The sequence below is a fragment of the Manis pentadactyla genome, chromosome 6, assembly GCF_030020395.1.
Source record: "Manis pentadactyla isolate mManPen7 chromosome 6, mManPen7.hap1, whole genome shotgun sequence".
NCBI lineage: Eukaryota > Metazoa > Chordata > Mammalia > Pholidota > Manidae > Manis > Manis pentadactyla.
In genome coordinates, this window is record NC_080024.1 from 46,173,907 (window position 1) to 46,197,670 (window position 23,764).

At 39.3% G+C, this 23,764-nt stretch overlaps 1 protein-coding gene across 3 annotated transcripts in view; it reads left to right on the forward strand.

Moving 5' to 3' along the window:
• The first annotated feature begins 4,827 nt into the window (after window positions 1–4,827).
• ITGAV (integrin subunit alpha V) overlaps window positions 4,828–23,764 on the forward strand; it is a 91,425-nt gene continuing 72,488 nt past the window's right edge. The window contains exons 1-2 of one of the 3 annotated variants that reach the window (XM_036924885.2): window positions 4,828–5,174; window positions 15,300–15,430. In XM_036924885.2, coding sequence (XP_036780780.1) covers window positions 4,996–5,174; window positions 15,300–15,430 — 310 coding nt within the window. In that variant the 5' untranslated portion in view covers window positions 4,828–4,995. The remainder of the gene's footprint in view (window positions 5,175–15,299; window positions 15,431–23,764) is intronic. The other 2 variants (XM_036924888.2, XM_036924886.2) reach the window with 2 other exon arrangements.

Genomic DNA, 23,764 nt, shown 5'->3' on the forward strand with positions numbered 1-23,764 from the left:
AATGGTATATTTTGTCTTTAATGACATACTTTCTTAACATTTTTTCCAAGAAAAAAATACATGTAACTTTGTAAACTATTGTTTTTGAAGATCTTCTGATTATGAGTGTTTACAGTAATCATCAATCTGAAGGAAAAAAATAACTAAAAGTTTTGGTTTATAATCTTCAGTAACAGCAAGGCTGCATTTATACAAAATAATTAGTAGGAGGAAAGTATTAGCAGTCATCTATCAAGTGCCAGGAACATTTTAAATTATACCACATGATTCCTCTTATGACTCATGACATAAATTGAACAGTGAATTTTTTTAGTTCTATGTTTTTTGAGGTATTTTTAAAAATGTGTTTGTTAATTCTGAACACTTTGCTTTCTATATTTAAGCCTGCAATTGGACTTTTCAATGATAGAAGAATAACTCAGACCACATTACTTTCTTCCAAACATGAAGTTTTCTTGTGTTGTAAGTGCTGTACCAAGAAATGTGATCCATTTTTTAGCACCCATTAGAGCACACGTCAACACTTCAAGTCTCTAAAACAAATTAAATCCCCTTATGAAGTTATAATGTAGAAGCATGCTGCAATCTTTAATTAGTTTAAATGGAATAATACACATGATTTTCTTTTCACATTTTCACAACATGTCAATCATTTGCAGGGAAATTCTGAAAACCACCAAACATGTCCTTGAAGGAAAGAATGCCTATCTTGAGAGCACAGTGCTTTTTCACAATGAGACGCAGAGAACTCCAGGAGTGCACAGGACACATCCTGCTATTCATGATTAGTTTTTATCTACTTCATAAACCCCAAGCCCTAATTCCAAATTGCAACAAGGAATGAAAAACAGCTATGAAAGCTTATGTTCTTGGGATTTTCTACTTCTTGAAAAGTAATATTCATTCATTTATTTATGCAAAAATAAATTTTGAGCTAGTACCTTCATATGTTCAATTTGTAAAGGTGACAATTGCTTTTTATTCATACATTCATTCACTTATCCTTCAACAATACTTCCAGATCTCTTGTGGTTCAATAAATTATGCTGGGCACTGTACATTTAGTGATGGATAAGATCAACATGTTCATTACAATTTTACTTGTCAATAATACCTCAATAAAGCTGGGGAGGAAAAATAATTAACATTTGCTTCTCTTCAAGGAATTTACCAACAATCACCAACAAGTTCTTTGTGAGTTTTTGAAATGTAAATTCAGCACTGTATTCAATGTTACAAGAGAATATATAAATTAAGAAAACATCTCTTATTTTCAAGGAACTGATAATTTCACTAGAAAAGAATACTAAGATGCCTGAAAACATCAAGAATTAATATTAAACAGATATTCAAATACTGTCAAAAACACCAGGAAATGAATATAAGAATAATTAAATGCTAAATTGTGAGTGGATTAGACTTGGAAATACAAGCCATTTGAATGAGAAGGGAGAGAATGAAGCCATGTAAAGCTCCCCAGATAAGATGAGTTTTGAGCTGCATGCTGAAGTTTGGGTGGAAGTGGGATGGGAGAGCAGGTGAAAGAATAGTATTCCAGGTTGAGGAAAGAAGATGCTCAGGAACAGAAGCACAGAGGAGGTGGTGAGCGTGGTATTTGTAAGACTTGTGGAGACAGGCCCAGGTGCTCCCATTACCGAGGCTTCCTGCCCACGATGCTCTGCTCCCGTCAGGCACAGAATTCCAAAGGCGTGTTCTTCTGTTCACAGGTATGAAAGTTGCCTTGTGTTGTCATTTCTAATTTGGTGCTTTGAACCTCAGTTTTCTAGAATATCTTCTGTCATAGGTTATTCAAACCCTGAAAGGTTGTTTGAAAAAGGACTTTTATGGCAATAGGATCATAAGGAAGGTACCGAATAAATGTGCATCTCCAGGAGAAACTATGGCTCAATATTTAAAATGTAGGTTTGACTCTTGTAGAAACAAAATATTTCTTGTAGAAACAATAAAAATAATATATGCGTAGTTTTTTAATCCAGTCACTAACTTTGTCTTCATACTTGAGGTTATATTGTGATATTATTTTTAATTTTCAATTTTGGTGTTCATAACATGTTACATTCTTAGGATTTTTATGCAAAGGTTATCAATGCAGTCTTTTCAATGTGACCTTTAAATCCTATGATATTAAAATATATGCATATAAAATTAAAAAAACAAATTATGTAAGTGAAATGAGTGAACTAAAAGCATGTTGGAGGGAAAAGTAATATTCAGAGGGTGAAATGTTATCTATTAATCAAGCTACAGCTGAAAGACAGTACATTTTTTATTTGACTTCTCAACGTATCAGGACCTGAAGGGATGAAGCAAAAGGAGCTGCCTGGTAGTAAATATTTCTACTTAAGCAATTGTCATTTAAGTTAAACCCATTTAAAAAGAAAAAGAAAAATGAGACAGTATCTAGAAGGAGGGTCTGATCTAAAGGCAACAACTGATTGATTTCCTATTGTTAAGAAAATATGATGATAAGGATTAGACCTATAGATGAAGATGAGAAATACTTCTTCTTTTCATTCCCAGTATTCATGGATGAGTCAGTTTATCCTGCCTATGGATGTCATTTATTCTGCCTAGCATGGAGGAAAGATATTTGAGCATGGGGGAAAGATATCTGAACAAGACCATATGACTTTGTTTCTTGCAGTCTGTCAACAACCACCCTAGCACTTGGGAGAGGTAGCTGAGGCTCCAGGTTCTCAGGCATGGGAAAGATCTTGGAGACCATCACCTAGCTCCCTTCCTTGCCTACGAGGATATGGAGGTTAGGAGGTGTGAAGAGAATAGCAGAGGGAATATCAAATTGTCTCTTTTTGTTCATATTAGCCCAATAAAATATTCACTTCTGACTATTTTCTTCACAGTACAACTTCAGGAGATTAAGACTATTTTAGTTTTTACTAAAACTATTGTTCAATTACCCTTTAATAATTTCTTCTCTGACAAACCTGACTACTTCTCCCCCAGCATGACTACTCTTGTTACAAAGACTCCTGCATTTATAACCTAGGGTGCTTTAAGGCACTGGGTTACCCTAGTGCATTGTGTCCTAATAGAAATGCGGTCCTGAATTCACTCAAGTTTCAGTGGGTCGGGGGATATTGCCATAGTCCTGGCTTCTTCCTTTCCCTGGTCTTCTCTTCCATCTTCCTCCCCTCCTCTTGTCTGTTGGATCTCTGTCCTCCATGAGAAGTTGGGGAGTGGGAGGGCTTATTGGGTCCAGCCCGAGTTTAAACCTCCACATTCTTCTGCCCTCAGTTTTGGATGGATTTACAAGGAGATTGATCCTTAGACTTTCAGGCATAAAAGACTCTGGGTTTAGACTTCTCGGTGTTCTATGAAACTTAGTGAGGAGAAAGGTACTTTTATATTTTTGTGTAAGTATTTGTGTAGGATCACCTCTCTAACATGGTCATTTTCTTCAGGCAAGTGCTGGACCATGGCTTATAAAACATGTCAAAGGGTTTGCTTATCTTTTAGTCGAATTTAAAAATCAAAATATATAATGCAATTAAGTACTATAAAATTAGACATTACATGTCAATTTATATACATATCCTTTCACAGGATTAACTAGTAGCTATTAAGTTAATGTGCACTGTAATTGAGTTTTAGTAGTTACTTTGAGGAAACAATCAGAAATTACTCTTCTAGTACTAGTTAAGTTTTTAAGGTATATACAATGCATTTATATTTTTAGTCTTGTTCACCAAATTCTTCAGCACATGATAGACAATATGGGAGAGTCATTTGGGCAAAGTTTACTCATAGTTTCATCTTCATTCATTCAACATTTTATTGATTGCTTACCGTCTTCTTGGTGAGGTGACAGGACTTCCAGGATATAAAGAAAAAGGTCAAGGGTCTGCCCTCAAGGAAGTCGCTTCAGTTGTGCAGCCAGGGGTCTGGATGGGGTGGAATACATCAACAGCAAGTCTGACGGACCTTATTTCAATGGTGCATAATCCTTCACAATCTAAAATTGTATTTCTACTCAAATGTCCTAAATCAACGAGCTCTTTATTCTAAATCATACAACTTCACCTAATAAACTAGGAATTAGGTTTCGACTAGTCTCACTTGATTTAAAACCATTACTGTCCATTCTTTGCCTTGCCAGTCTTTGAAGTTCAGCTTTAATATCACTCGCTGGGAAAAGGCTGTGTCAGCATTCTTGAAGTTTACGATGAAGTTCAGTGTTTACGTGTGGGATAGAGTGGGGAGGAAAACGACCATTAATTACAAAGTTCCGTTTGTGAGAGCCTGCCAGGCTTTGAAGTCTCAGAAACACTAGAGCGGATAAGCGGATAAAGCTTTCTTCATTTATAAGCGAACTCGCACGCGACTTCCCGGCGGGATTGGGGGACGTGTGGTGCCCCAGGACGTGGGCGGGTGGGGCGCCCGGCCACCCATCCCCTTCCCCCCAGCATCGCCCCCCGCCGGTGCTGGGTCTGAGGCCCACATCCAGCGGGGCGGCCGCCGACCAGGGCTCTGAGGTCTGCGGCTTGGGCACGGGCACCCCGCACTCGGGACCGGAGGAGACAGTGCGCACGGAAGTGCGCCCGGCTCGTCCCACTCGGAGGCCGTCTCTCCTTCTCCACTTCCTCCTGCGCCGCGGCTCAGCCTCCGAGCCGGCTCCTCCTCCTTCCCAGCCTCCTCCCCCGCCCGCGGCGGCGCCCAGGCCGGGGGTGCGGCGCGCAGGCCCGCAGGCCCGCAGTCCCGAGCCCCAGACGCGGCGTGGAACGGCCGGGAGGCGAGGGGCCCCCGCGCTGCCTCCCCGCCCCGCGCCTAGGGTCCCACTTCCCGGGAGGCCGCTCGGAAGCTCAGCCCTCCTGCCTCCCCCGGCGCTGTCCGGGACTCTCGGGGAGCCGGCGGCCGGCAAGTTTCGGCGCGCGCAGGCGGCGGCGGGCCGCGGGCACCGTGAGCTCCGGGCGGGCGGCCGCGGCGCGGGCTCCGCGCCCTGCGCGCACTTCGGCGATGGCTTCGCCGCCGAGGCGGCGGCTGTGCCTTCGCCGCCTCCTGCTGTTTCTCCCCGGATTCCTGCTGCCTCTTTGCGGCGCCTTCAACCTAGACGTGGACAGTCCCGCCGAGTACTCCGGCCCCGAGGGAAGTTACTTCGGTTTCGCGGTGGATTTTTTCGTGCCCAGCGCGTCTTCGTAAGTGGCCGCACTTGGGGGGGGAGCCGCCCCCCCCCACGGCGCGCACCCACCCAGCGTCTCCCCGGAGGGAGGGATCCCTGGGAGAGCCCGGCGTCTGCCTGTCCGACCCTTCCACCCCACCGGGTGGTTTAGGTTCTGGGTGCATGAAATATTTGGGGAAGATGAACCCTCTGGGCACCCACCGCTCGGGTCCGCCGTCTCCTCTCCGCAGAGGGAGTGCTTTGAAGCAGACCTGAACTTAAAATTCGGAGAAAGTGAGAACTGAACAAAGGCTGGTGGGGTCAAGACTCCGCGCCGCCTCTGCGGGTGTAGGGGACTTGGTCAGTGTCCTCTCCGAGCCTCGTTTTCTCCCGGACAGAGTAGCCTCCCAGGTAGCCTCCTTCCGTTTCACAGACTTAAACACCCGTCCCTTTTCCCTCTCCCTAAAGCAGCCCTACCCCGCTCTTTCCGCTGCTCAGTCTTACTCTGTTTCTCCTTATTTACTCCTTTTCCAAACATTATCATGACTAAAATGACCACACTTTTGTAGTAAGTTCACTGTGTCTTATCCCTGGGACTGTCAGACCTTTGCCAGTTGAGGGAGAACAGATGAATTGAATGTGTCATCTGTTCTTTTTATAGTGATTCATTATTTAGGTCATTGTTCAGAAAGAACAAGGGTGTTTGCTGGGTTTTCACTCGCTACAGGTTATTTGAATACTGCAGTATTTGAAAATTCAGTTATGTTTTCAAAATGCCAACGTTTCGCACTTTAAAGACCGTCAGGATTTGTAACACTTTTGTCATTATTGGATTAAAAGTTGTGTTTGACTTTACAGAATACTGATGTCATTCACACCACACCACCCCCGTATTAGCTTTGGAAATACTGATTTAATAAGTGTTCACTGGGTGTCTTCTGATGTTTAAATCTTGTTTTCACGAGGGAGAACTGCTCTTAGGGTTTCTGCTAAGCTCTTAGAAATGTTTTTATTTCTAAATTTGCTGTATATTTTAAAGTATTGCTTTTTGGCGGAAGAGGAGGGGTAATTTTGATGGTCACTGCTTAGATAGGACCATTCTTCCAATTCACATGACTGGTTTAAAGGTGATCTAAATATTTTTCCATGACTGTTGAGAACATTCAGCAGGATGTATTCTTAAGATCGTTCGGAATGTTGCTGAATACCATTCACTTTGGTGAGAGCTTTTGCAGCAATAACTAGGTTGGAAGCAGTTAGAGGAAACTAGACATCGTCTTGTGTAGTGAACTCAGTTCTGTTGTTTCCAGCTTCATTGCTTTCTATGAGACCTGAGCACTGATTTTCCAGTATGATAAAAAAAATAATCATTAACTTCAGGCAACATTTAGTACCTTGTCAGCCTTATCTGTTATTTAAAAATTTTTTTTTGTTTCCAGACATTTTTAAGCGTATGTCTATATGGTCCAGAGCATTGTAGTTCCTTGAAAAGGTGCTCTTATGCATTTAACTTGTACAGAAATTCTGATAATTTTGAAAATACATAAGTTTTTGTCAGAGTGAGTACTTAATTTAGCAAAAGTTAGCCCTTAAATACTTGGGAGTTGATGGAGTGTTTTGCAGATGTGGCTCTTAATTCTGTGGCAGCCCTCTGAGTTTAGTGGTGTAAAGATACAGGAGAGGATAACAAACTAAGATTTTTTACTATGGAAAATGAAGCAATATTGAACTGTTGGCATGAGGTATTTACTATTTTTGGTTAACAAGGTTGGATGGCTGATTTTTGACTAGACACTGTAGTTGTTAAATATATGCTGTGACCTCGCAGGAAACATGACCACCCATGTGGGCCTTCAGTGGTAAGGTAAAATGGACTTGGTTTGGTTACATAAAATAATATGAAACTCTTCATCAGCGATTTTGTTGCTGATAGATTAAGAGCTCTATGTATAGTCTTTCTACTAAAAAAATAAGAATAAACTGAGTTTTTTTAAAAAACATATAAACAGAGGTTTCTACTTTCAAAACTATTCATATTTAACAAAGATTCATGCAATATTATGCTTAGTTTTGTAAAAAGGTAGTTTTAAATTTAACAGGCCTTGTAATTCAAGGTATACAGGGATGCCATTTATAATATTATCAGCTGCATTATTGTAGCTGTTACTCACTGTGATCATAAAATTGCAAAGGAAAAAAAATCCACATTAAGTATTTGCTAATTCAAGATTCCTTTCTTCTGATGGGAGAATGCCTAGATTAATGAGGAAGCAATGGTTATGAAGTGCCCTCCCACTGCTTCCTGTGTCTATAGGTGTTTAAATACCTCCCACAAACTAAAGAATTGTATTATGTGTCATTTTTCTTGTTACAGAAAATTGTTATTGAATTATTTCTGCACGATTGTGAAAACTAATGAACCAATGTTTATTAAAGAGAAGGGCAAATAAAGTACTAAGCAAAAATATTTAAGTGTCCCAAGAGAATGCCTCCGGAAATAAGTATTATGGCTTGAAGTGAAATGTCACAAAAATAGTATTTAAAAATTATGAAAAATAAAAAATTAAGCATTCCATGTTTATTTCATGTGCAGTAATTTATGGTGAGTATATTGCCAAACTTACATAGAATTTAAAGATCGTATACACACTAAGAAGTAAAGTCACGTATTTCTTGTGGAGTATAATTGGAGAAATTAAACCTAGGTTTAATTTTAATGATATCTTGCACCCTAGGTTTAATTTTAATGATATCTTGCATTGATTAACCTATAATTACAGAGCACTTTCACCTCTGATAGATCTCCTTTCACTCTGCAGCACAAACCACCTGTGAAGCCGAAGCCAATCGACTCGTTCTAACAGTTGAGGAAACTGGATCTAGAAGAGTTCTCGGCTTTTAGTTTGAGTGGGTTGGTGTAGGGTAGAGGGTAAGGCAGGATGAAAAGGCAGAGGGTATGCAATTCAAATTCCATTTAATTTTTATATTCAGGTTTTACATTTTTAAGAAGAAAATAATTGAACAATTCAGATGTAAGTTACACAGTTCTTATTTTACATACATATTTATTTTTCAGTCATGCTTGATGACCAACACTAGATTAGAATTTTTGCCGTTTTCCCTGTTAATGCTTATGGAGCCTTACGAATGGTTACTTTGCGTCCCTGTGACCCCAGAGGCAAGGTGTGGGTGAGAGCATGCCCTGGTCCCAGAAGGCCCTGTGGAAGAGTCAGTGGTGCTCAATCCTGACGTCCTGTTGGCAGCACCTGGCAGCACCTGGAGAGCTTTTAAAATAAAACTGCAGCCCTGGTTGCATCTTAGAGCTAAAAGCAGAGCTCTAACCTCATATTCTAAAAGCCTGTGGATTGATTCTCCTTGACCTCAATTTGACTAAAAATGAACTTTTTCACCAAGTGGTGTCAGTTGCACCTGTTTCTATTAATGGTGCTGTCATTTGCTCTGTTGCCCTGGAAATAATTTCATATTCCTCCCTCTCATTTTCTATTTTTCCTTGTCTCTCCTACTGCACTCCCCTAATATTAGTCAATGATTAGTCACCAGGCAGAAGGTACTAGAAATTCTTCCTTGTTAATGTTTCTTGCATCCATCCCTGCCTCCCACTTCTACTTCAGCCTCTTTATTTCAGCCCAATCATCACAGACGTGGTCCCTGGTCCTCAGGTCCTCGTCCCCCTGCCCATCGCTGGGCTCTTAGACCTGCCAGACACCTTACATGTTTCTAGTAGTCTTATCTTCCTGGGTGTCTTGCCAGTGGGTTTCAGCCCCAGGCAAGTTCACTATGGATTAAATGTGACCAAAGAAAATGACAGTAAAATGTTCTTGGGGTGAAACGGTTATACCCAACTTTATTTCCATGGTGGCAGGTCAGTCACTAAAATCCCGTTCACTCAGAGCAAGTATGCATGCAGCAAGCTGGTCTCTGCCTCTGGGCCTCTCAGCCCATACAGTCAGCCCACACAGCTGCCCTCTGGGCCTCTGTCCTCGGCGCTGCCGACCACTCCAGCCTCTGCTCTCCTCTCCTGCAGCTGCGCCGTCGTGTCGCCCAGAGCACTGGGCAGAACTCTTTATATAGTCAATAACTATCTATTGTCCATGTGTGTAGTGAGCTAGCCAACCAGGGCCAGGTGAGAATCCTGGCCACAGGAACCTTCACTTTATCCACACGGGGGCATCTTTTTGATCCTGGTATTCTACTGCTAAAATGTCCTCAACAGTGCTCCCAGGGCCAGAAAGTCAGTCCAAACTGCTTAACCGAAATGAGTCTCTTTCAAGTCTGTCCCAGTCTGCATGTACTTTCCAGGTTCACTTCCCATTTCTCCTCTCACCATTGTAATCATCTTTGCAACCCTTTACAAAACGATGCCAGCTCATTTTCATGAACTTACGGTGGCTCTGGCTATATTGATTCTTTTTTTCTTATTATAAATAGTATACATGCATAGACTATAGCCTTTTATTTAGGAAGCAAATCCTATGCTAATTACTCCTGATTAAGGCCTAACATTTATAGTACATTATAAAAAGGAATATGTGTAGGATTTATAGTTACTACGTCTGTTTTATGTCATATGTATGTTGACTCCGTAGCATTTTTTCTTTTTTTTTAATTGACGTAGAGTTGATACGCATTTTTTTTTTGATGGGAAGTAAATCTGGGTCTGGAATTGTAGTTCTGAAATAACATTCAGCATTATTTTGTACACATTTCTTCCTATATTTGTGTATGATGATTTTTTTCAGAAGTTGCTTTTGGTAAAGGCTCATTGGTCAACCCAGCGTCTGCCAAATATATTAAATACCCTTTTTGTCTTGGAGAAGTCAGTGCTGAAAGCAGCCAAAAAACTTAGTTCATTTGGAGGGTTTAAAAAATGTACTTGTCATTGTTTGGCTGGTGTCCTCTCCTTAGTAGTCTGGGTCTCATCCCTGAAGCAGCTGCCCTTAAAGTACATTTTGGGTAGGAAAAGCATCCGAAGGGCATCCTCCTGGTCGGTGTCTCTGATCCTCGGGTCTCTCTCTCACTTCCCCTTCCCATTCCTCTCTCTTCTTTTTCTCTCCTTGCCTCTCCTCTGCTCTCCCCCTCCTTTCCTTCCCCGCCTACTCCCTCTTTCTCCCTTTCTCTTTTAACTCCTCCCATCCCTCAACACACGCTCTGCCTTTATCTTTTAGGATTTCTTGGCAGGATAGTAATAGCCTGCCCATGTGTGTAAATCTTAATTTTGAGTCGTTTAATGGAATTGTCATTTTAAATGTCAAGTCATTTTTAAAGGAATGGTGAGGATGGGGATCCTGATATTGTTCTTGGGGGAACTTTTAGGAGGGAGATGGGGTCTGTCAGGAGAAAGTTTCAGGCACGAAGGAACTAAGTGGCTCAGCTTCAGATTTTTCTCTGCTAATTAGGGTAATCTCTGTCAGCCTCAACTAATCTCATCTGTCTTCCCCAACTCTCCACCATTGTTAGGAAATGTTGAATGCTAATAACTATTTCCCACCCTTTGTTTTTTTCTTTTGAGATATTGCCTTTGAGCTAATGGCCCTTTGTGAAAAATAAGGAAAGAAAAGCCCTTTTGAAAACAGATATTATTATTAGGAAGTATTTTATTAAGTATCGTTCAGGTTCTGATGCCATCATCTTGTATTTTTATGATGCTTTCAGGTTTTCTGTTTGCTTTTATTTATTATCCATGTTCAGAAAATTTACTTTTTAAGTAATTATAGTGGGCATTATTATTTCCATTAAATGATAGGAGAAACTGAGGCTCAGAGATTTAAAGTGACTTTCTCAGTTGATTTATATTAGGTGACTATACTTTTTAGTCCCAAACTTTCCACTAGACAATGCTGCTTCTGCAGTTTTTCTTTTTTTCTGGTCTTTTATTTCTCTTACCTTAATTAAGCTGTTGTAGACATTCATCAGACATTCTTAGATGAATTTCAAGTAACAATTATTCAATTTTTTATGAAGTGTTTCACTAGCAGGCTGTTTTTTGTTACTGTGGCAGTAAAACCACATGACATAAACTCAACCTCCCAACACATTATAACAGGCTTTTGTTTTCTTTAATATGTGCTGTTTTTCTATTCCTTTATTTTCTCATAGAGCATCTGTCAGCATCCTGTACTCTTCATTCTCTACAAATATTTAATTTTTGTCTATACAACTCCCTCTTAGGATTTAACGTTTGTCTAAGGCAGTTATACTTTCTCCATCTCCATTTTTCTCTCTTAAAAACTTCCTGTAATACTTTTAAAAGTAACTTAAATATCATGTTGACACTTTGGACAAAGAGCTTTATTCTTCAGCTTTTTCCCCAGTTAGCTAGACTAGCATTAGAAATTGACAGCACCACACATTCCCTTTATACTGTTGTACCATTTCTGGGGCATTTCACCAGTGTGCAAGATTGCACATGAAGGTATGCTTAGGAAAACTTGATGAACACCCATATTAGTAAATCTGATTACTATCATTTCATGCCTATAATGTGCAAAATGGTGTCATGAAAAGCTGCAGCTTTGTTCCTGGTCTTATCCAATGAACTTGAGCTATGTGCTGTCAGTAGAGTGTAGTTTTCTTTCAGAACTCTCCTACTGTGCCCTTTTTTTTTCAGTCTTTGCTTAAGTCTGTGTGCCCTAATAATTCCCAGACCTCTCTGTCTTATAGTGCCAAGTAAAGGAAGTATCTGAAATCTGAAATTAAGAGATAATTTTACATAAAGAAATTATTTAATGGAGAATGATTTCTGCATTCTAGAGAGGTTGGTGATAGTAAAAATGGCTTTATTATATATGGCTATATTAAGATTGAGACCCGTAATGAATTTATTTGCTACTCAGCTGTCATTTTCAAAAACATCCTTTGAGTGCTTATTATGTGCCAGGCATAAAGATGAATTAGTCTCCTCCATTCAAGGAAGCAATTTATTAGAAGGTAGGAAGAACAGCTTTAATAAAAAATTATAAAAGATTCTGATGTTCTTATGTGGTAACAGTCCAAAAATGAGTTTTGCTTGAACTGAGGTTTTTAGGCAAATTCTGAGAACCAGCTCTTCTGTCCTAATCTGGAACCTAGCCATTATCCATAACACTAAAATCTTATGCACACCTGTACTTGTATTACACTTACTAAGACTGTTGCAGGAAGGACCCTATCTATTATGCCTTTTCAGGTATAGACTCTGTAAAGTACACTTGTCTGAAATGTCACTTTTCCCTATCATGCACTCAAAAGTCATTTAATTTAGATGAAGAGAGTCAGTTTTGTGATTTTTGTGGCCAAATTTTTGACCTGTTGAAATGAGAAATTTCATATAGTTAAGCTGGTTAGCAGCTCTGTTGTAGAAAAGGAGGGTATGCTGACAAACCATGGGGGGTGAAGGTTTTCCTAGTTGGCTGTGGTAAGAAAGCACCAGCACTGGTGTCTTACTGCTGCCAAATATGACTGCATAAAGCTTTATTAAACAGGGTGTGGTTTGCTTGGGGTTTTGTCTTTGAGTATGGAGTTTTAAGAGAAGTGTCAGAGAGCAGGATTCTATAATGCAGCAATTCAGGCAGCTAGCTCTTGACAGAAAAAACTGATAAAAGTTAAAATGAATGCATTCCATATTTAAGATGTAGGTTTGTTCATGATGTCACAAAAAGTGGAAAGCAACTGTTAAGTATTTTCTTTGCTAGAATAATTTGTGACTTACTATTTTAGCAAGGAAATGAAATGATAATGGTGACATAGCATTTATTGAGGGTGTTCTGTGTCTAACTGTATCCTGTTTTTCTGTATTTCAGTCAGTTTCTTCCAGTGTCTTTTACTATATCCTCTTTCTCTACCTGACGCCTGTATGTTGCCCCTCAGAGCTCATTCTTGGGCCCCTTTCTCTCTGAAGCCTCTCCCAGCATGAACCCATCTATTCCAAGTTAACATTCTCAACATGTTATCTGTACGTCAGGACTCTCCTCAGAGCTCCAGACTACCAATTAGGCATCTCACAGATGTTTCAGACCAACACATTGAGAACTGAATTCTTGGTTTTCCTTTGTTAGCCTTAAAAAATAGAAGTTATTTTACCAGCAAAACTAGGTTTATTTGGGAATAGCAGAGAATTGCAATTTGTGACAAGCCAGTTATGGCAAATCCATACGCATGTCCTGAACAGAGAAGACTGCTCTTTTATAGAAGAAGGGGGCCCAGTGGGGAGGACTGTTCTAAACAAAAAGTCCATTGGAGTGAACTGGGAGTCTCATGTGTCATGGCTTCTCATTGGCTGAGTTGTGACAACCTCTAATTGGCTGGGCTCTTGCAGGGAGGGGAGGAGCTAAAACAGCATGGCCTCTCTGTGGGGTCTGAGATTTATCAGGAGTGGTGCCTGTGAGAGCTTCCCCTTCTGGCCTCGGGACACCATGTCGGTGAGGTCTTCCTTTATTAGGTTTCACACCTGTAAATATTTAATGTGTCTTCCGAGTCCCTTCTTTCTAGGCTTTTCTAGCACAGTAAGTGGTTCTATCCATGCACTCCATAAAGAAACCCAGGGGACAATTTTAATCTTCCCTTTCTCCCATATTAGTCACCGGATATTCCTGTTCATTCTACAGCAAACTGTTCCCAAATCTGCCTACCCTCTTTCTCCAGCTACCCTCCCACTAAAACAGCATGGCCTCTGTGTGGGGTCTCCCCCACACAGAGGCCATGCTGTTTAGGGCACTGCCACCTCCTCCCTCAGATGCTGGTCTCTTTCCTTGTTCTACTTTGCCCCACTGCCTCCTTAATCCTTCCCCCTAAGCCACAAAAATTTAGTTTTCTTTGTTAACTTATGTCATTCTTTTGCTTAAAAAAAAATCCAAATCTTTACACACACTTTAAGATAAATCCAAAGATTTTACCCCAGATAAATGGCCCGACTTGATTTAGCTCTTGCCAAGCTCGCTAGCTTTACCTTGTGCCATTCCCAGCTTGCTCTCCTGCTTCAGCCACATGCCTACGAGCTTGGTTCTGCCTCTGGTCTCTGTCCCTCTGCCTTGGGTGCTCCCCTCCACCTCTTCATGCTGCTCTCTTATCCCGCCTTTTCTGCCTTGCTGCCCACCTTCCCACACACACACACACTCTTTGGCAGCCTCCTCTTAATCCTGTATATATCAGTTTACTTAGAGATAAATCCTCATGCTACTTCAAAGGATGACTTCCTTAGACTTCCCTTTATCCAAAGGTAGTCTCCTCTCTATTCCTTAGAGATAACTTTCCTTTATCTAAAGAAGGCTTCCCTTCTCTGTTCCCAAATTACCTCTTCATCGGTTGTTGGTTTCCTTCCTAGCACTTTTAACAGTACCTAATTTTTTCGATTTCTCCCCAAACGGAATATAAGCTCCACTGAGAGCAGAAAACAAGGTTGTCTCATTAATCCTGGTGTCTCCAGTGCCCAGCACTGTCCCCTATATAAAGGAGACACGCAGTCCACGTCTTTTTCTAAATGAGTAGAAAACAACTAAAGAAAAGATCACCTTTACTTAAAAATTTGACTCCTGATTATTATGTCTTCTGCAAATTTTACCCTAATAAGAAACTGAATAGTGTTCTCTGAGCAGGGGTTGAGTAGATTAATCCTGTGAAAAGAGATTTGTTAGTCTCTGTTATTTTTAAAAATTGTTGTACAGTAGTTCTAAAACAAGATGGGTTTTCCAAATGGAAAAATGATAACATTTAGAACTACCATACTTTAGAATAATTTATTTAGAATCATATTTTATCTCATTCAGCATTTAGGGTATAGAAAGTGCATAGCAAACCACGCACAAAAAAAACCCCTACAAAAATAAAAACAAAACGTCCCTGGTTCTAAAATTCTAAAATGCATTTTAACAGCTTCGATACAATTGACATACAATAAACTATACATATTTTAAATGTGCAATTTGACCAGCATAAATTTTTAAGTAATCCTGAAGTTGGCTTATAATACATTAGGATGAATAAACTGCATTGAATAACATATGTATATAAGACAGCACCAAATGAAGAAGATAAATTATACCCTCAGAGAGCTGCTTTAAAAAAAAAATTGTGGGAAATGTCAAGAGAATGAAAGTTCTTCCCAAATCATAAGATACTATGTATGCTTTGTGCCATTTAAAACTTTGTCTTCCCTTTTATATTTTAGCAGGATGTCTCTTCTGGTAGGGGCACCCAAGGCAAACACCACCCAGCCTGGGATTGTGGAAGGAGGGCAAGTCCTCAGATGTGACTGGTCTGCTCACCGTGGGTGCCAGCCGATAGAATTTGATGCAACAGGTAAATGGCAATGCAGTGTGGTCCCTTTTCTTTATATCATTTATTTGTTTCTTTGTTTTACATCTTAATATTTGAAAGCTCTTGCTTTATCTAAATATAACAATTTAATGAAATAAGGCTTATAAGCACTTCAGATCCCCAAAGTCATATGAAGACACATGATATATAATTTTTTTCCTACAATTTTGTGACATATAAAAGCCTTAAAAATACATCGTGTTTTCCCTGCTTTGGATGGCTTCAGCTTTAAACTGAATAGTGTCAGTCTGCAGAACTCTGGGGAAAATCTATTCAAATCGTTTGCATCTCTTCTGAGAAGAGGGAGCATGGCTTTTTGTCCTTTTCATGTTGACTCACTGACAGCTGTAGATCATCTCCCTAATCACGAAATAATGTAAAGCCTTGAGTTGTGCTGCCAAAACCAGGTGAGGATCTTTTGTATTCAAGAAGATTTGGTTGACTTAAAAAATAAAATAAAATTCCTAAACCTGAAATTTATTGGGAAAATAATGTGTTATGGTTTTGATAACAATAAAATTTTATCTAGGACAAATTTCAGTGTCTGATGTAAGTGTAAGGAGAAAAAATAGCACAAGGAAGATGGAAATAAGGAATAACATAAGTTTTACATTTATATCAGTGATATAAATTATATGTACTCCTATACCCATTTGTATTAGTATGTATTTCTATATTTGTGAAAGCTTAAAGAATCCTCAAAGAAATAATGTGCATCCTTCTTGTACAATAGTTTTAAAAACTTTTTTAATGATTCTGATTTGCTGGCTTTGACAGATTATTTTCAGATAATAAGCCTAAAGAAAATTAATCCTCTGTTTATATTGTTATTTCCTGCTAGTTCTAAAATATTTTCATTATGTGAATTATAGTTATTAGTGAAACAGGAATCATGATGTGGGCTCTTCCATTTGACATCCTGATCTGTGCCAAAAAGTAAGTGCCAGTCATTAAGCCAGTTCTTCACACGAATCAGATCCTTTGTTTTTTTTTCCATTTGAAACCATCTGCATTAAACACTGTTGTTTTTTCCATATATGACTGACATTTGAAAAACCCCAAGAGTATGTACATAGGCTCAGTTTTACCACATATGGAAAAATATCTGTGATACAGAATTTTTTGGGTCAGGGCATTTATATCTTATAATAAAATATGAATACGAATAAAATGACACTACAGTTCAGTTTTGATAGGTTGAACTCTCCAGATATGTTTCTGTATCCAACATCATAGGTTTTTGTGTAGTGCAAGGTAATTTATTACTGGACTTTTTTGAAATTTGGTTTTATATAATGCTTTATTGAAAAAACAGTATATGAACCTGGTAGGAAAAATTCCAAACAATCCAAAAGGGTATAACAATGAAAATGGCCTCTCACATCACAATCACTCTAAACAATTTGTTTTATTTATCTAGAATGTTTCTGGTCCCTATGAACATATACACCTTAAAAAAATATCACTAAAAGGAATATACTAAATACTACTATTAGACATCTGACTCTCCCCACCACCCCCAAAAATATAAAGCTCTTATAGAGCTTTCCATATTGACATAAATGGACTTACCTCATTCTTTGCAAACCACTGACAGTATTCTGTTCTGTAGTATATATCACCTAATTTATTTAATTCATATTTGCTATTGATGGGCAGTTAGCTGTTTCCAGTCTTCTGTAATTATAAACCTTGCTATAGTGAAAATCTTATACACAGGTGTGAGTGCAAATGTGTATCTATAGGATAAAGTCCAAACGGGATTTTCAGATTAAAGCATATGTGTATTTAAAGTTTTGATGGATATTGCAAATTATTCTTTACAGCAGCTTACATCCCTCCATTTATGTTTCCTAAAGCGCATGCCAATACACTTAATCAGTACTGAGGCATTAGTTAATATTTGGCCAGCACACATTCTCACTGTTCTCCCCACTTGCCCTGGGTACCCGCTGACAGCTTGTTCTCTACAGCGGACAAAGTGATTCTTCTAAAATATTCAGGTCATAACACTTCTCAGATTCCACTAATACCTTCCCGTTGTCTCACAGAAGCCGAGAGGCTCTGAGTGTTCCAGCCCACTCTTTTTGTCTTTACCTTCATCTTCTCTTCTCCCCCCCTTCACTCTGTCCAACCTCACTGGGTCTCTCTGCAGAAGTGCAGAAACAGAAGACACATTCCCACCTCCCCTTGCCTGGGCCCTTTCCTCTGCCTGCAGCATTGTTTTCCCACATGTCCATTGTACTCCCTTCACCAGCTTTAATAACTGCTCAAATACCATCTTCTTGGTAATGCCCTGACCATCTTACTTAAAACTGCAATTTCGCCTTTGCCACTTGGTACTTCCATCCTCTTCTCTGCTTTGTTTTTCCTGTAGTATTCACATTGCTTGTAAATTATTTATTTTTAGTTAATGTTTTTCTCTTAGGATGTATGTTCCATGAGGACTTCTTAAAAAATGTTCTGTTCACTGTTGAATTCCACAATGTCCATTACCTAGCACTGGATGTTGCCCAATAAATTTAATAGATAAAAGAGTGAATGAATCACAGGAGCTTTTTCTATAGTGAAGAAATAACTAAAGTTCTTTAGTTACGTATGTACAAATATGTACTTTTTTGGTCTGTTCTCTCTTTTCCTTGCTCATGGTGTTTCTGTAATCATTTTGTATAACTCTGAGACTTGTCTCATAAAAAGAATGTACATATTGACTTCATTTTTTATGTTACAATTTTTGTCCAAATAGTGTTTATTTGAATTTTTTTTATTACTTGTCCTCTCTGTATATACCACCCTTCCCGTGTTCTGCCCCCCTGCTATGTTATGTGTGTTTATTTGAATTTAAGAAAAGAAGATAATATAAATTTCATTAACCTAGTCAACATAATATATATCTAGAAACAGCATTGTTAGACTATGTCTTGATTTCACAAAAGAGATGCTTCAAACTCCAGCACCTCCCTAAAAGTAACCTTACACCTCTGTCCTGAGGAGCTCTCACCCAGACACAAACATCTATTCGCCACAAATGTCTTTGAGCTTTTCTATTATCTCAAGGATGACAGTAACTTTTCTCTCTTTCCCTCATCTCAGTCCTGTGTCCAGGGAGATAGCAGCTGAGTGGGAAAGTGTGGTTTCCAGAGGCAAGATGTCTGGGCTCAAGCCCAGGCTCTGCCATGTACAGCTGTTTAACTTGCCCAGGTTACTGTCAGGCCACTGCATCTCACCAGACCTGCTCCACAGGTAGGCAGTAAACTGAGTGAGTGAATATTTATGAGCTGAGACATGTAAAGTGCTTAGTACAGGGACGCGCACGTTGCTATGACTCAGTAAATACAAACTGTGTTACGTCGTTACTACTTATTCCCTTCTGCTGTCTCAGGGACCCTGCCTATTCCCTCATTTATCTCTATGTCCCTGCTATACATGTGTCCTTTCCCTTTTTTTTTTTCAACTTTCAAGCATGTTTAAATTATTTCTACTTACACCTGAAAAACTAATCTAAGCAGCTTCCCCTAGAGTACGTATCTTCTCTTAGTCATTTTCTTTTCTCCTCTTCACAGCCAGGAGGTGGAATACTGTGCCTCTCCCCATCACTGCCGGGTTCAGCTACTGCATCTAGCAGCACCCTCATCCCTACCCAGCAGTGGCTCTAATTGGGATCATTAGTGGGAACCTTCTCCAGTGGACACTTTTGATCCCTCACCTTCTTGGACCTTTCTTTTGCAATTCCCCCCATTGACTTTTCCTTCCTTATTTAAAGTCTCTGCTCTTTGTCTGAAACCATCATGTCCCCTTATTCTTCTTGACCTTGATACTCTTGTGGGGTTTGCCCTTTGAGTCTTCCTTCTGCACTCATTCCATATTTGCTAAATACCATGGTGTCATGAAAAGGAAATAGGCCTTGGAGTAGGACAAACTTTGGTTCAAATGCAGGCTCTGCCATTTTTCCAATGTTACCCTGGGAAAATACTTACCTTTCTGCATTCTGTAATGTATTCTTGGGGTGATTGGGAAGAGTTTAAACTAATTAGTTTATCTCCTTTACTTTATTGTGTTTCTGAGTCCAGAAGAAACTTTAATACTTAAAAGGGCTCTATCCTCATGTTTTTTAATATTTAGGAAATAAAATTTATAAAATTCTGTATTTAAGTTAGGTCTGATTTATATAATGTGGTAGATAATACAATTACTCATCAGTAACATGTTTTTAAAATTTCTAGGAAAGGCTTCAAGTTTAAGTTATGCCCACATGACTTTTTCTAGCCAATAAAACATCAGCAGAAGTGTGTCATTTGTGGGGAGGAGGGTTTAGGAGGTGGGGTATTATTCTGCCCTTCCCACACATTCTAGTGAGGAGTGACAGTGTAAATGACAGAGCCTCCATGAGTTCGGGCCCCTGGCTGAGAAAGACATGGAACAGAGATGCTTCCTGTCCCACAGTGTATGTGTACAAAATAACCCTGTTATTTTTGACTAATGGACTTTGGAGGTGCTTGTCACTATGGCATAATGTAGCCTAACTGAATAATACATAAAGGGACATTAAAATGGAATATTATCAATAGTCAGCTGTTGGAAAATGATTATCAAAACCCTTTCCTATTGTACATGCCACTTTGATCTTCCGTTTGGTTTCTTGTTCTATTTTGCTGGGTCCTAGGTGGCTAAGTGACTAGATATCATTGCTTATGCAAAAAATGGCCCTTGGTTGGTAAATTGAATTTAGACTGGAAACAACTATAGACTATCAGCACCTGATAGGGATGCTGTAGCTTTGGGATTCCCTAAGTATAGTGACTCTTACAACTGGCATTTCCTTTGTGGGAACCCTGAAAGCTATGGCTGTGGAGTCATTTCAAGAGATACCATTTCTGTGTTGCATGAGTCTTTGAAGCCAGGGTAGCTCCTAAATCCACCAGATCTTGTTTCCTTGTATCTGAGCTGTCCCTGATGAGGCCCAGAGAGGAGCTGTGGACATCTGTGTGTACTGCTCTACAGGGAAGTTCATGTAAGGACTTTCACAAGGAGGTATGTCTGCTTCTATCCTATGTCCTTTAAATAATCTGGTGTTACATGTGGCCTTTGGTAGTTCTGAGAGACTGAAAGTTGAGTTGAGCCTTGAGAACCCTCCTTATCGTTGCTGCATCAACATGTGAAGTTTGTAACTATATAACTTCCTTTAGGCTCATTTGTTTCTTGCCTGTCTCTCCTTAGGAAAAACAGAAGAGTGGCTTTATCTCTTCCTGTTAAAAGGACAAATGTCAGCTAGCCCCAGAATCACAGTAAAGGTTTTTACAGTAAGGTGCTTTTTGGAGATACCATAAATGTTTAGTGTTGCATAGTATATTAGGAGCCGTCTTTTGCCATGCCTACCCTCATCCTTTAGGTCAGGTTCTGCTGTACACTCAGTGCACTAAGGACAGCTCCTTTTCTTAATTAAAGTGAAATTTACTTTGACTTTCTTTTTCTTTTTTTCTGGTTGTATCTTTGTTTTTCTGACTAGACCATAAGCTCTCCAACAAAGAAGGGAACAAAAATTTGTTTCTGCTTGCTGTCATGTACTAGGGCATGGAGTGTGTAGTAGTTTGCATTTGTATGTATACTGCCTGCAGGTGTTGGGTTCTTTGTGAAAAGTAGTAAAAATAGACTCTGGCTAAAGGTAGCTGAACAGGAATTTATTGGGACTGTATTGGTGACATAACAGTTTTCTGAAAAATGGACAAAAACCAAGAGAAGCTCACCAAGGACCCACTGGGGCTGAATGTTAACTGCTGCTGAAATTGCTATCACTGACCATGGGAGAACATCATGAGAATACTTTCTTATCCATCAACACTGCTCTATATCATTTGTTAGTCAAAGCTTTTATGGTAGTATCTGGTTGGCTGAGTCTCAGTCTCATGCCTGTGGAAGCCAGGAAAGCCTGTCTTTATCTCACATTACCAAGAAATGATAGATTATAAGCTTTTATAGTGAACTCAAACTTAGGATCTTTCAAAAAAAGAAAGAGGGTAGGAGTAAGAAGGCCCCTTTCCTGGCTGGAGAACAAGGTAATAGAAAGAAAACATCCTTTACAAAGTGTGTCTTTTACTCATCAATAATTCATGAACTAATTTTACTTTGAGTGTTTACCAAAGATGTACCTGGATATACAAAGTGTATAATTAGAGGACCGTTCACTGTGGCTTATCACATGCATTAAGACATGTTGTAATAGCTAAGGAAGAAAGTCTGGATTTTGGTTTTAAGAGAGCATAGCCACCCCTAGTGTTTTATCTCTTAAAGAAGAAAGGTGAATAAATACTTTCAGCCTTTGGGCATGATATTGCGTGAGGAAGGAGAGAAGATTTCGAAAGTATGTTGGAAGACCCATCTAAGTTTATTTCACTGGAGCAGTATACACACATAAATTTTTATCAAAATTAAGGGGCATCACTGGAAAGTAACTGACTCCCCAGGGCCTTTGAGTAAGGCTTCTCAGGTTGGTTGGTGATATTTGGGCTGGCTGGTGAAAAAACAAGATGGAATCACCAGATGGGCAAGAGGGTTCCAGGCGAAGGAAGCAATAGGTGCAGAGATGAGTGAAAGATGTTGATGAATGAAAATCAAGACCCGTGTATGTGTATCTGTATGTTAGAATAAGGTTATATATGCTGGGTGAGGGTGGTGAGGGTGGTGAGGTGTGAGGGCATCAGGAGTGAAGCTGGGAGTAGGTTAAGGAGGGACCTAAATGAATTTTAAAAAGATACTTTAGCCGTCTAACCAAAAAAAGTTCACCAAAGAGCCTAACACACAAGAGCATTGTATTGTATTGAAAATAAAAGGATCTAGAGCTCAGTGGGCAGATCTTGGTTCCTAGCCATGCTGAGTAGATTTGGTGTGAACATTACAGAGAAACTAACTTTCAGTACCCATTCTATTAATTTTCCCAGTCATTTTTCTTGGTACAATTGTACAAGTTACATGAAATAATATTATCATGTGATTATCTTCAAAGTATTGTGGACATGCCTTTCAACCAATGAAGGAAAATGTGGGGTTCTGGATAAATAGGTGAATTTAGTAGAAAGTTCAATCCAAGATGGTAAGCTTACTTGCTACTTTAATTTGTGAATGAAATTCATGCATTACTGAGCCTGCAGGAAACAAAGCAAAACCTCAAGTCTAAAATTTGTTAATTCTTGGATTTGAGAAATTTAGCTCCCAACATACTTTGTTTTTTTCCCCCATGCTATCGACTTTTGCTTATCTTCTTTTTTTCTTTGTTAATGTAAACTTTATTACATATCTAGTTGTGTCCTGTTGTGTGATTTCTTTGCTCTTCTTTTTTCCTGCTGATTTTTCTTGACAGAATGTGTAAATAAAGCCACAGCTAGGATGTAAAAAGGAAAGCCTAGCATCCTATTTTACATATTTGTATAGCAATTGAAATATTCCAACTTGTTTTCACAAAGTGGTACCCTTTTGGATTTTTAAACCCTTTCACCTAGTGACTCCATACAATTTGTAGATTTTAACCAATGTCTGCATAATGGCAAAAAACTGATTTGAACAGTTTGACAGAATTGAAAGAATAATATGTACTCTGAAACACTATGAATTAGCAAAAATTCAGAGGTCATTTTGGGATATGATTTATTTGTTTTACACTAAGGTGTTTAATATGTAGAAAATGCACTTAATTTATCTGAATATGGGTGTGGAAAGTGGAACTTAAGCAAAGATGAACACATGCTTTAGTTTAAGGATTAATGATCTATGTATTTTAAGAAATAAAAACATTCCAAAATTATTTTGTTGCTCTGTAGAGCAATATTGAGGATATTCATGTAGCGTGGTAGGGGTAGGCTGTCTCCTCAATTTTGTCCTTATGCCTGAATTAGTTTCTTATTGCTGTTGTAACAAGTTGTTATACACTTAGTGGCTTAAAGGCAATACAAATTTGTTATCTTCAGTCTTGGGGGTCGTATGTCCAAAATGGGTCTCATTGGGTTAAAGTCAAGGTGTTGGCACTGCTGTTCCTTGTCTACAGAGGAAACTTTATGCCATTTCCATCTTCAAGAGGCCACCTACATTCCTTGGCTTGTGGCCCCTTCGTCTGTTCAGCTTTCTCAGGCTACCCCGTCTGACACTAACTCTTCTGCCTCCCTCTTTTGATTATGTCGGGCCTCCTGAGATGATCTGGAGTAGTCTGCCATGTCAAGGTCCTTGATAATTGCATGTGCAGAGTCCCTTTTGCCAGGTAACGTCACATTCACATGTAAAGTTTTGAGGATTAGGACTTGGACGTCTTTGGGCAGTGGGGCATTATTC